Source organism: Vigna unguiculata, chromosome 1 (genome assembly GCF_004118075.2).
Source record: "Vigna unguiculata cultivar IT97K-499-35 chromosome 1, ASM411807v1, whole genome shotgun sequence".
Lineage (NCBI taxonomy): Eukaryota > Viridiplantae > Streptophyta > Magnoliopsida > Fabales > Fabaceae > Vigna > Vigna unguiculata.
In genome coordinates, this window is record NC_040279.1 from 23,700,860 (window position 1) to 23,715,040 (window position 14,181).

The 14,181-nt window shown below is 34.4% G+C and overlaps 2 protein-coding genes across 2 annotated transcripts; one reads left to right on the forward strand and one right to left on the reverse strand.

Moving 5' to 3' along the window:
* Positions 1-248: 248 nt before the first annotated feature.
* On the reverse strand, positions 249-4,488 carry LOC114180524. The gene is made up of 4 exons (XM_028066839.1): positions 4,012-4,488; positions 1,211-1,336; positions 507-650; positions 249-429 (listed from the first exon to the last, which is right to left on the reverse strand). The coding sequence occupies exons 1-4, from the start codon at positions 4,225-4,227 to the stop codon at positions 364-366; spliced, it is 552 nt and encodes a 183-aa protein (XP_027922640.1). The 5' UTR covers positions 4,228-4,488; the 3' UTR covers positions 249-363.
* Positions 4,489-7,932: 3,444 nt separating this feature from the next.
* LOC114180759 (omega-hydroxypalmitate O-feruloyl transferase-like) lies at positions 7,933-10,290 on the forward strand. Its single transcript, XM_028067054.1, has 2 exons — positions 7,933-8,419; positions 8,542-10,290. Exons 1-2 carry the CDS (start codon positions 7,979-7,981, stop codon positions 9,988-9,990), a joined length of 1,890 nt encoding a protein of 629 aa, XP_027922855.1. The 5' UTR covers positions 7,933-7,978; the 3' UTR covers positions 9,991-10,290.
* Positions 10,291-14,181: the final 3,891 nt, after the last annotated feature.

The window sequence follows — 14,181 nt, forward strand, 5'->3', positions numbered from 1 at the left end:
TAAAATACTATAGGTTTCAAAACCTCCGTAAAGTACCATAGATTTTTAAATTATTATTATTATATTTTTTTTCTCATTTATCATTTATGTATTCATATATATTTTTTCAATCACAATTATTTACATTTATTCTATTTTTTTAATCTATATTTAATGAAATTATACATAAATAGATATAAACTCATCAAATTGACAAATTATTTATAGATGACTAAATGTAGATCAAAGTATAACAAATATACGAATTCAAATTCAAATTCAAGTACAATATTAGTCAGCAAAAACTATCATGAAGTATTGCATTGGTTCTCAAAACATAAAATGATTCAATTAACTTCCACATTATATTATATTCTTCAACTATCACATATGATTTTCCTCATGTCCAGAACTTGTTGTATTAGTTGGCACACTTCCTTGATCAAAAACCTACAATATAAATGTGAATCATAATTACAAATGTAAACTCTGAAAAATAAAAGAAGTTATGCAGTCTTAAACATTACCGGTGCAGGATTGAACATAGTCAACTCAGGAGGCAATTGACCTTGATAATTTTGAGAAAAGAAGTTCATGATTGCATCAAGTCTTTTGTCACGTTCTTCATTTCGTTTATTATGTTCATCCAATTGTGACTTTAATGCAGTGACCTATATTAGAACACAATCTATTATTAAAATCGTAAAAAACACATAAACATTATAAAACACTCAATCTATCAACAAAAAATATACTACATTTCTTACTCCTACTTATAGAAAACAATCCAAAGCAACACACCAACAACATTAATAGTGTCCAATAATATTCAACACAACAAAATTTACAACCTTGGCATGACAATCCAAAGCAAACAACATCATATTGCTACACATGATAATCCAAATCAATAACCTGATTTTGCAATTCTGAATAAGAAGGACACGATGAGGATGTCCCAAAATGAAAATTCCTAGTATATCCAAACACACGAGAAGGGCAAGGTCCCAATCCCATTCCTCGGACACGACCACAATGTTCTTTACTTCCTAGAACATGAGCTAGTGAATCTTCAATTGATATATCTTGTGAAAGGGAAGATGTATTTGTCTCATATGCTTTATTTTTTTTAATGCATAGACAAGTATTATAAATGCAATCCACCAAATGATCAATCTATCTACATAGATTCATGATTTGAGAGTAACAAAAAAATCTAAGATGTAGTTACCTTCTCCTTTACTCGAGAGTTCGAGTGTTTAGATACCATCTTGGTTTGAATACCATCGGATTCCAAAGCAGATGTGGTTCCATTGTTTGTAGCATAAAGATTTTTCATTTGAGTTGTGAACCTATGCTGTCGATTGGATGACTGGTCATATTTCCCTTCACAAATATTCAAAAGCAATCAACAAGAACTGTTAGTTATGTTGAGAATCTTGAATCAGCAGCACTACAAGGGCCTTTTCTCTTATTAGTCTCTAAATATGTCAATATTGTGGCTCTAGTCACTTCTTTTTTTTAATTTAGACTCACGCATCTATCAATTTAGTTTAGCTTAGTTAGATTACCATAATAGAGTAACTAGTATAAGTTTTTAAAAATAGATGACCCATCAGTACCCTCTACCAAAAATTGAGTAGAGAAATGTAAAACATTTTTCATCACTGCCAAATAACCAGCTAATTTTCTCTTTGGGGTCACAAGAACACAAGGAATTGAAACAACCACCTGAAAATTGAAATTAGGCATGATATCAGCAACAGAGTTTCAGACTACCTTTTAGTACCAAGAGACCATATTCCATCCTACCACATACCTCACTAGCTTCTGTTTTAGGAGAAGAAGAAATATCTTTTCGTTCTTGCACAATATCCTTTCTGTCACTAACATCTTTAGGTAAGTCTAAGGATTGGCAGTCTGAATGATCACCGGGAGTTTGTGTCTTCTATCCACTTATATCAGTATTGGTTTCATTTGTGTTAAATTTTGAATGGATGATGCCTCTTTTAGTCTATTTTCTGTTCCTAAATATCTGAAATGAGGGAAAAAATCTTATAGAAAGTCATTACTTTATTTTCCAGTAATAAACCCGAGAATTCGTTTATCTTTGTTGTTTGATTGCATCAGCTGATGCACTAAATGCTGCAAGGCTTGAAGCTAGTTTGAGACTGTAGGGAGAAACTGATAATGAACAGAAATGGCCAGATTTAACTACAATGGTGTGTGGGTTGTTTCTAGCACTTTCTTTCTTGAAATATATATATATATATATATATATATATATATATATATATATATATATATATATATATATATATATATCACCCTTTGGAATTGTTGGCAGTTGTTTCTGTTGTCATTGGCTTCCCTAAGGTTCTATTTAGGGCCATTGCATCCATTAAGGCTCTGACTCTTAATATCAACATTCTGGTTTTATTGGCAGGTACTTTGGTTTGAATTCTAATTTATTGATTCCTCACTCAAAAATAGGCTTTACTATAGTAGTTTACTTTCCGAAGAAAATAACATCACTTGTTAGTAAACATGTCCTGTTTCTTATGTTTCATTTTTATATCTTGCAGTGTGTAGTACTGCTACTTTACAAGATTTTTGGGAGGCTGGTGTCATCATCATCTTATTCTCCATTGCTCAATGGCTTGAGACAAGAGCAATTCACAAGGTTTGGGACATCATTTCCCCTTTTCTCCCTAAATGTTTGCTGCATTTTCTTAATTAAGTAACTCTTCCTACTTGATTAATGCCAAATTGTGTGCCTTTAATGTGCTTATTTGTATTCTCTAGCTTCCTTCCTTGAGGGATAAATGTAAATTTGATTTTTTAATGTTTTTACAATTTTGACAATGACTAATCATTGTTGAGTATTCGCCAAGAAACGTGCAGTACCAAGTTACATAGGAGTGATTTCTTAAAGCATTTTAAGGATTTGTTAGAGGGATAAGAGAATTCCAAGTTTATCATCTTACTTTGCTCTTAACCGAAGGTGACTACAACTGGGTTCTTGTTTCTCTATACTCTTATTATGAGATAGTGAAGAATTTATGTTTTCTTCTCTCTCACACACATTAATCACTGTCAAGTTGCTCAACACACACCTAGTACTAGAAGAAAACATTGCTATTCAATATATTATGATGAGTTTCATAAGTTTAAGCTCAAATGTATAAAGTGGTAGAGAAACAAGGTACATGAACTTCACCATTGTCTCTATATTTGTTTTCAACTGTACTGCAGATATCTCTGGTACCTTAATATTATGAATAAATTAATATTATAAGCTTTTAAACTATTTGAGAATTGCAAACTTTGCTCATATAATAAATAACGCAAACCTGAAAAGAAGAATAATTGCAAGTTTTGCACATAAATAAGATAATGCAGGTGTTCAAGAAGAAAGAGAAAAGTTGTGTAATATAGAGCACATTGTATGGGTGTGAATTACGAGAGATGAAAATAAAGTTTGAATAGAGAGTTTAGGAGAAAAAGTGCTACTAGAGTTCTGTGTTGTATTGGGCCAGTTTACTCAATAACCAACAACTTGTATCAAATTCTATAAATAATATTGGAGAACACCCACTCCCCTAAAAGAGGAGAGAAAAAAATATCAGAGAAATAGACGTAAGTATTTGACAATATATTTTCAGACGTACTGTTGTCGGAACTCTATCCATTTGTATTAAATTTTGAATGGATGATGCCTCTTTTACTGAATCAATTGGCAGTGTGTTATTCATGAAACCAGTGGACCTCACTAACAGGTTTATCATACTTAAAGATTGGTGAGTATGTCACCAAAGTGAAAGGAGTAAGTGAGCAATTTGATAAATTCTACACCTATTGCAGCTAAACAGGGTTTGTTACATGATCAAATAATGCTACTATGCTCTATCAAAAGAAATAAACTATCCAATGCAATCTAGAATCAGAAATCAATCCACCTCTTGTAAATAGTTCCATGTAGTGGTCTCACAGAAAAGGCAAACACATTTACGAGTTTTGAGAAGCACTCACGGTGTCATATACAAGCGTGGATGACTCTTGACAAACAACGACCTCTACTCGCTCTTGATTATACGGTGCAACTTCGTCATCGCCACAAGATCCTGTGCAGCCACGACCTTTAGATTGTTCCTCTCTAGATTTTGAAACCCTAGCTATCCTCTCTAGGCTCATCGTCTTTGTCTTGTTCCTTACCAACATCGGCTCCATCCTCGTGTCTGCTCTCATGCTCCGTGTCGTTGTCGATTGCCTCCACGGTGCTTTTTGCGTGCTTGAGGATCTATTCCTCGACGAGCAGGACGCGTCTCAAACCATCTGATTCCTCTCCTTCCTCCACAGCCTCGCCATTCTCGTCGCTGGCATTCTAGGCGTCTCCATGACTGCTAGGTGATTAACGATTGTGTCGTGAAGTGTGATGAGGTGCAGAGAGTAGGGTGAGCTGCGATTTGGGTGAAATTTTTGATTTCGCGTTGAGGTTAAGAGAAGAAAAATTAGGTGGAATGTTTTTAACAATTAGGTGGAATAAAAATAAAAGACAAATAGAGAATAACACAACATTAAAATTCAATATTTTAATATTTTATTTATTTTAAAATCTTTCATACGTTTACATACGGATTTTACATATAAAAAGGTCGATAATTATTAGTTTATTATTATATACGAAAAAGATTCGTATGTAATGCGAGTTTACTTATAAATATAAATCTGTATATAAATCTGTATGTAAAATCAGTATGTAAAGTTTAATTTATATATGGATTATAATCCGTATGTAATTATCTATAGATAATCTTTTATTTTTTTTAGTGGGAGTTTGAAAGAAATCTAGAATATTTTCTAGAGATTTAAAACTAAATCTTTGTAATTTAGCAAAGATTTTAAAAACTTATACTACTTTTTAGAGGTTTAACATTAAACCTTTGTAATTTAAGGGAGGTTTTAAAATCTATACTATTTTGTAGAGGTTTAAAGTTAAACCTTTGTAATTTAACGGAGGTTTTGAAAACCTACACTATTTTATAGAGGTTTAACACTAAACCTTTGGAATTTAACGAAGATTATAAAAACCTCAGTTAAGTTAATCCATTGCTAGGTTATATTAACCTTCACTAAATAACCCCCGTTAAATGTAATTTTTTTTTGTAGTGAACCACCTCCTTTTGTCCTATTAATCAAGACCTTTCATCTTCACAGACACATTAAACCTCTTCATCGCTTAAGCTCCTTGAGGCTAGGGATACCTAAAGGGCCATACTGCCAAAGAAATACAAATTTTCTTTGCAAAAGCTTTAAATGTTGACATTCGAGTATCTTTGACCTCCCTATCAAGTATTCAATATATAACACGTTAAGACTAAGGGGCTAGTATGTTGTAGAAGGTCAGGATATCATTATGGAGTTGGCGGAGTTCAAAGCCTAACCTAATACATGTTGGTCCTCTATGACGACATGTTCTCAACCCACATCCCTATACCAAGTCGAGATCACTATCACTCAAAATAGTTAAGCTGAAGGTTAATTACACTAATCTAATCATTAGGTAACTAAGTGACTTGGACCAAAGTCCAATCCGGTAAGGCTCATGAAGTGTAGTATATAAGGCACATTTTACGAAGTACATTAATTATGTATTCATTAACATTTCTCTTTATCATAATATTATGAGATTGTCATAATAATAATAATAATATAGTAATAATAAAATAAATAATAGTAATAATATTCTATTTGTCTTTTACAATTATAAGTTAATTGGACATCAAACAAACGATAAGTACAAACTAAGACTTCAAGTTGAGAACACATGAAGTCTGAAGATGCGGATAATGTCTTTACCATTTATCATCAAGAGATTTGCCCAAATTCAAAGACACATTGAAATATCTCTTAGGATTAAAGTTGAAATGTTCATAAACTTTATCTACTCAGTACGATGTGTCCTTTTATCACTCAAAGAAGTATAAGGCCATGTAGTCCAAGGGATAAGTATTATCACCTATAAAAGAAGTTGCATGAAGAAGAAATGAGAAATTAATGCTACATGGAGCACATTAAATACCTCTCTAAATTGTGACCTATTGATCACTCAAATATTTGCATTTGTATAAGCCAATATTGTCTTGTCAAAAGAATAATTAGTTGAGCCAAAAAGGGCTTGGGAAAACAAGGCTTCAATGGGGCCAACTAAGGTTGTTTAGGAGGCAAAAGTATTTTTCTAAGCCACTCCTAGCTTAGCACGAGTATTTTTTTTTTCCAAGTGACTCCTAGTTTTTTAATAGGGAAGGTTGGACTAATGAACGACGACAAAAATCTTCAAACAAGAACATGCATAAGATGTTAACTTTGCAAGTGATGTAGTTGTGAGAAGGAATATTATTGTGTTCATTAGCGAACTAAGAGAGTCCTTTCATGGATGAAAATGGGACGCAAATAGTGTCTCATTTCTGGTTGAAGTTTTTTTATGGCAGCTAATTGCAGTGATTCTTGTAGTGTATGTATGACTACACACATCATTATATATTTATTATTTATTACTTTTAAAATTATTTAAATACAATGATCTTAAAAAGTAATTATAAAAATATGTGATCGGCGAGTCATATTATTTTAAAAAATTCTAATAAATGAACTTTGAAAACCCGTCTTATTATTATTTTAATAAATAAATTTTAAAATATTTTATCTAAACATATTGTTTATTGTTTATAAACCATTTTAATATAACAATCTTAGAAAATAAATTATTTAAAATATACGTATGACTACATAGTCATCTTATATGCAATACTTAATAATTTAAAAATAATTCATGTATAATAAAATTTTAATTAAATATTTACTTCTCAACAATATTATAGTTTACACTATAATGGTTTGAGTTACGAGGCTATCTTATGTTGTGGATATATAACGTGAATTATATAAAATATAAAACTTCGTTAATTAATATTCCAAAAAATAAAAAATAAATTAAAAATATCAATTCTTACAAATAATTTTACATATAATTACGTAACTTTGGTTTTTGATTAATAAAAGTATGTAAGAATAAGGTATGTTCAGAGATCAAATAAAATGTTTTCATATATTTTTAGAAAATTAAATTAGTTAAAAATAATTAATATTTTATATATTTTTGTTTAGTTTTAGGAAAAAAATTAAATATGAGAGTTTATATCAAATATATAGTCCTAAAACGAATGTCTTTAGTGAAAATTTAATATATATGCAAATTTAATTTCAAATGCTATAATTTTAATTTTCATCAAAGTGACTCTTTATCTTTTACACATAAACTGAACTTTTATCATCCCGTCATTCTAGTTATTGATGAACACATACTTCTTCATATAGTTTCTTTGTAACTAAAAATGGGAAAAAGTGTAAGCAAATACTAAAAAAAAAAAGAATGAGACTCATAATTATGGTTCACCGGATAAAAGAAATGGACAATTTTTTCAAATAGAACATAATATAATAATGATTTTCCACTAAAATCTCTTCTCATAATATTATGAGACTTTCATAATCATGATAATATAATATTAATAAAAAAATAAACAGTAGTAATAATATTCTAAAATAAATATTTAAAAAATATATTTAATTTTATTTTACTTTATCCCAATTTAATATATAACTTTCATTGTTATTCTATTTGATTTGCTTTGAAACTAATTGTCCATTTTTTCGGCTTCTACCTTTCTCCTTTCTACGTACCAACTACCAAATGCACAGAATCTATTGATTTTCTGCCATAATTATCCCTTGACATTGTGTAAAATCTGAACCTGCGGTGAGTTCAATGCTCATAAAAGCGCGTTATGGTAGATGTGCATGGTGTGCACGTTGCATGCTTCCGCAAAGATGATGCCCACTACGTGTTTGTGTATATATAAGGTGAAGGCCAAAACCACAACACACATACTCACTGCATAACAACATTAATTACACACTTTGGTTCAGTTTTTCAAACATGGGAACCTCTGGCCAAAAATCTGCATCACCTCTCTCAGATCTGAAGGTGACAATCCACGAAACTTCAACCATTTTTCCATCCAAACAAACGGAGAAGAAGTGCTTGTTCCTATCAAACATCGACAAGGTAGTAAACTTTGACGTGGAGACGCTTCACTTCTTCGCAGCAAACAAAGCTTTTTCACTCCAAAAGGTGGCTGAGAAGTTGAAGAAGGCCCTGGAGGATGTTCTTGTTCACTATTCCTTCTTAGCCGGAAGGTTGAGACAGAATGCTGAAACCAAAAGATTAGAGATAGATTGCAACGCAAAAGGTGCTGCGTTTGTGGTGGCTTCATGTAAGCACAAGTTAAGTGAGCTTGGAGACTTGGCTTATCCCAATCCAGCTTTTGCAAAATTGGTTCACAAGAGTAAGGATAAGGATCTTCCACTCGCTGTGCAGGTAAAATTGTTTCCATTTTTGCAAATTTACGTTTCACATCATCATTAAGCATTACATTTCAAGCATGAGTACAACGTTAAAAATGTAATTAATGAATTCATTACGTTACATTAACTTTACAGCTAACATCCTTTGACTGTGGTGGCTTCGCAATGGGCTTCACAACAAGCCACGCAGCCTTTGACGGACTTAGCTTCAAAACCTTCTTGGACAACCTTGCTGCACTGGCTGCTAATAAGCCCATGCCTGTGATGCCCTGCCACGACAGGCACCTCCTGGCCGCACGATCCCCGCCACGTGTAACCTTCGCGCACCCCGAGTTGGCCGAGCTCGATTACTCACCCATAGCATCCACTGAGTCCAATGTCTTTGATGCTTCCAAAGGTCCTAAGTCCAATTTCTTTGATGTTTCCAAAGGTCCTGAGTCCAACGTCTTTGATGCTTCCAAAGGTACTGAGTCCAATGTCTTTGATGCTTCCAAAGGTACTAAGTCCAACGTCTTTGATGCTTCCAAAGGTACTAAGTCCAACGTCTTTGATGTTTCCAAAGGTACTGGGTCCAACGTCTTTGATGATTCCAAAGGTACTGAGTCCAACGTCTTTGATGCTTCCAAAGGTACTAAGTCCAACGTCTTTGATGTTTCCAAAGGTCCTGAGTCCAACGTCTTTGATGCTTCCAAAGGTACTGAGTCCAACGTCTTTGATGCTTCCAAAGGTACTAAGTCTAACGTCTTAGATGTTTCCAAAGGTCCTGAGTCCAACGTCTTTGATGCTTCCAAAGGTACTAAGTCCAACGTCTTAGATGTTTCCAAAGGTCCTGAGTCCAACGTCTTTGATGCTTCCAAAGGTACTGAGTCCAACGTCTTTGATGCTTCCAAAGGTACCGAGTCCAATGTCTTTGATGCTTCCAAAGGTACTAAGTCCAACGTCTTTGATGATTCCAAAGAAAAATTGGACTTTAGGGTTTTCAAACTAACCCCCGAAGACATTGTGAGCCTTAAGGAGAAAGCAAAGGGAAGCACCAACGACAGCAACACCGGGTTTAACGCTATCACCGCCCATATATGGCGGTGCAAGGCCTTATCAGCACCGTATGACCCAACGAGATCATCGACCGTACTATTCCCCGTGGACATACGCTCCAAATTGAACCCTCCGTTGCCGGAAGGCTTTGCAGGAAATGCTGTGTTAACGGCGTTTGCCACGGCGAAGTACGAGGAGTTGGAGAAGGGTGAGTTTTCAAGGTTAGTGGAGATGGTGAAGGAGGGTGCAGAGAGAATGAATGATGAGTATGTGAGGTCTGTTATAGACCGTGGAGAGCTGTGTGATGGGTTTCCACGTGGGGATGTTTTGGTGTCTTCGTGGCAAAGATTAGGGTTTGAAAAGGTGGAGTATCCGTGGGGGAAGCCCAAATATTGTTGCCCTGTGGTGCATCAACGAAAGGAAATTATTCATTTGTTTCCTCCCTTTGTCGCAGGCGGTGATGATGGGATCAACCTTATAGTGGCTCTTCCTCCCAAGAAATTGGAAAAATTCGAGAACCTCTTTCACACGTTCTTGCGTTCAGTTTGATCCATGTTTTCTTCATATGGTCATCAACATGTTTAATTTTATATATATATATATATATATATATATATATATATATATATATATATATATATATATATGTATATGTGTGGTGTAATAAGTGGTGACCGAAATATTCCAATATATGGATACTTTAATTGTAAGTGGTGATTTTCAGGTGATATGGTGTTTGTTCGATCATTTCTTTGTTTCATAAGAATAGATCGAATTTCACTTGCAACTTGGGTCCCATGTTAATTCCATGTACTTTAAATATACAAAATAAAAGGGTTTTCTTCTTCATTGCTTTAGATATCAATATTTGTTAGAAATTAAATACAAAAAGAATGCAAAAAGACTGCTTTATTATATGTGATAACATTAAATCTTAATCGTGATATGGAGCAGCTTTTTAAAATCTCTAGGATTTGTGATGTTCTCGTCCTATGTATACAACGAATTCTCTCTATTCACACCGATTGATGATAGTCCTTTTCTACTTTAAGAAGATTTCAGTAATGTACTATTTGTTCTTAAACGTAACAAGAGAATGTTATGAACCCGATAAATTATTTATTTGGTGGGAAAATATTTTTTATAGTGAAACCTTGATGCTAAATAAGACCTAAGTAATTTATTTTTACCTAGTATCAATATCATTTGCAATTTGAAGTAGATTCTACATGGAAACACGATGAAAAACTATATGAATCAATCCTACATCGAGAAACTTCTCACATAGCGTATTTGGTAAAACAAGTTATATGAATAGAAAACAATTAGGTATATGTTAGCAATTTATCAATCTCATTACACCTCCACAATTCTTGTTGTTATTGTTGTGTTGCACTTACTGGGTCATGCAAGTGCTTGATATTTATGACTGCTCTAGAGATCTTGCCATGATACAAGCTACCCCACACAATACTCATATAGGCGATTTTATCAAGTGCATGTCACAAATCATATACCATCCTAAGGGATATGAAAATTATTACAAACTTTGTCAGCTAAAATTCTTATACCACATAGAATTTTAATTATAAAATTTACCCTTTCAATAATGCAATGTGTAACACTTTCACATACCATTGAAATGGACAAATTTGATTTAAAATCAATTATAGTGCTAGTAGATATAACCATTGACTTGTTTTTACCTATATGAACATTGTTAATGGGATCTCCAGTCCCAATTCCATCATTGTATTAAAGTAGATGAACTTCAACAATCGATAAGGTTTTGATGATAAAAAACACTTTACCAAATACTAGTGTAAAAAGAACATTTAACTTCGCCTAATAAGCTTTGATTTCAAGAAAAACGAAGCTTTTACATTTTTGAAATTATTGGCAAACTATAGGCAATGGTTTAAGGATAACTGAAACCTATACATTGATCACATGAGTATAGGCTTCAATTCTATACTCATGCTATCAAGGTATAAACGTTGCCTAAAGTTTGTCAATATTTTCAAAAATTCGACTGCATTTTTAAAAGGGTTTACCTGAGTGTAAAAGTATAAGTTTCGATTCTAGGTTAAACCAAGGCCTATATCAATTAACATATAATGAGTATCACCAACTGAAGCCTATTCTTGAAGTATAGGTTTCGATTAAGAACCAAAGCCTAAACCCCTCTTTTTTTTTTTACTTTGCCTGAATATACTTCAATTGTAGAACTGAAGTATAGCATCGAAAAAAACTGAAGCCAAAGACCTTCGTTGCACTAGCCAGACGAGTAAGTCTCTAGTTAGTAATAAAGTTGTGATTAGGCAAATATAAGAGAATGCCTAATAAAGATAATAAGATTAAGGAATTGATCAAAGTGGTATGAAGATCAAAATGTATGATATGTATTATTACTTACATGTGCTTAAATGATTAACATTCATATGTTGTGTGTGTCAATGAAAGAAAAAAGTTTGGTAAATGCAAAGGCCAAGTCTTAGCATTAAACGAGTCTAAGTATTAGATGAGTCAAGTTGTTAGACGAGTTCAACAGTAGCAATCACCAAATAAAGCATTAGATGACACAAGTCTCTAGATAACCTAAGTCATTGTGTTAGACAACTAAGGTGTTAGAAGACTAAGGCATTAGAAGACAAAGGGTTAGACGAACCAAAACAACTTTAGCCATTAGACAACCAAGGTGTTAGGCGACCCAAAGGGTTACACGACCCAGGCAGCTTAAGTCATTAGATGACCAAAGCACACCAACAAGTGGTATATAAGTTTGGTAACTGAGGGAACTCCTTAATAGGGAGAGAGATTGTTGATCCAACAAATTCAATAGATGGAAGCAACCAACAACCAATTGCCCTCCACTCTTTAAAGATGAGAAGTATGAACTATGGAAATTGAGAATGATGACATATTTGTAAGTAGAGAATATGGACTTGCTATATATCGTAAAAGTTATTCCCTCTTTGCTAGATGACAAAAGATAATTGTTAACATAAGTATATTAGATATTGTAAAAAATATGCATATCAGTTAAATGCAAAATTGAACAACCGTCTAATTTGTACCCTTTCTACATAATTAATTGTTGAAGTACATGCAATGTGTTCTGTTAAAGAAATGTGTGATACTTTAGTGCTAGCTCATGAGAGATCCTGTAACATCCCGACAGGATATTAGGAATTTAATAATAAATAAAGAAATAATAAACATTTTCATTTAATAATACCTCATTTCCCAAAACGCGGGAAATTTAAATTTTATTAAGCTCCAAGGATAAAAGCAAAATCCATAGTTTATAAAACTGAATTAATAAACAAAATGTCTCATAAGAGTTTACAATTTATCTCCAAAACGTAATAATTAAAAAGACTCTCATGCTATCCCCGCTTCGTGGCTAAGTCTCACCAGCACCACCTGCATCAACATCAGCTACTCACGTGCATCGCGCACACGATCATCGCCAAACACACGCAGATGGGGTGAGCTTAACAGATTAAACATATAAAAGAGCATACACATATATAACACACAAATATATGTAGACAACACATTCGTCCCACATGAATTCCAACCCATCTAATTCATTCCACCTGGCCATAACCAGTTTATTTGTGTTCTACTTCTTCTAGTGATTACCCCAAGGTGACTTGCTGCCATACCTATCAGCCATAACCGATAGAGCACATGCGGGAAACCATTGCTATGGATCATACACCGTAACGCCAGGTGGAGTTCCCAAATACGAACATAGTTCGTAACGTCCCAAGACTACCAAACTCGTCAGTTATTCACTGAGGAGGGCAATCTATCTGGACCCATTCGTATTGGCCACAACCAGCACATTCACACCGACAACACTCGCCAACCCGAGCTCAACTCAAGGGTTCCTCGTGTTTATTCGCCATCCCAAGCTCAACTCGAGGGATACCATTCCGAGCTCAACTCGAGGGATGCCATTCCGAGCTCAACTCGAGGAATGCTACGTGCTTAACCCCTATCCCGAGCTCAACTCAAGGGATATGTTCCGAGCTCAACTTAAGGAACCCAACAATCCCACCTTTGAATCATCACCAAAAGCCTTGTAGATCACGCCTGCAGAATCCAAGAACTAGGACTTATAGCAACCAATTCGCCTAGCGGGGGACACGTACTGCTAGGCGCTACCAGCTTCCAGACCGCCTGGCGGGGGACACGTACTGCCAAGCGCCAAGCGCCTCTGAACCATCAATTTCTGCAGCCACTGCCTGGCAGGACAGTCCACACCGCCAAGCGCATCGGACCCAATAGACCTCTAATCATGCAAATACTGCCTGGCAGAACATCCTTCACCGCCAGACGCCTCACGTCTTACAGAGCTCCTTGAAGTAGAGCTATCACCTGACGGACTTAACACTATCGCCAAGCGCCATACTAGTTCCTGCGTTGTACTAGTTTAAAGTTGGCCAGACTTGCTTCCATCCTTCATTTCCTACTTCCTAACTCTCGCTAAGTTATTACCACTTAGGTACATCACTCCTCAAGTGACTAATTCCTGATCCCAACTTCCATTTCCATTTGAGTATGACATCCCAATATACAAGAAAACAAATTCCTCTAGTGTTAATCTTGCTCATACTTACCATGTCACAATTCACTGATTCCAATTACCAACTTTGTCTCTAACTTCCCACTTATAGTTGCCTAAAACCTGCCAACAATTACTCTCGCCTCAACTCAATCCTCTAGTTA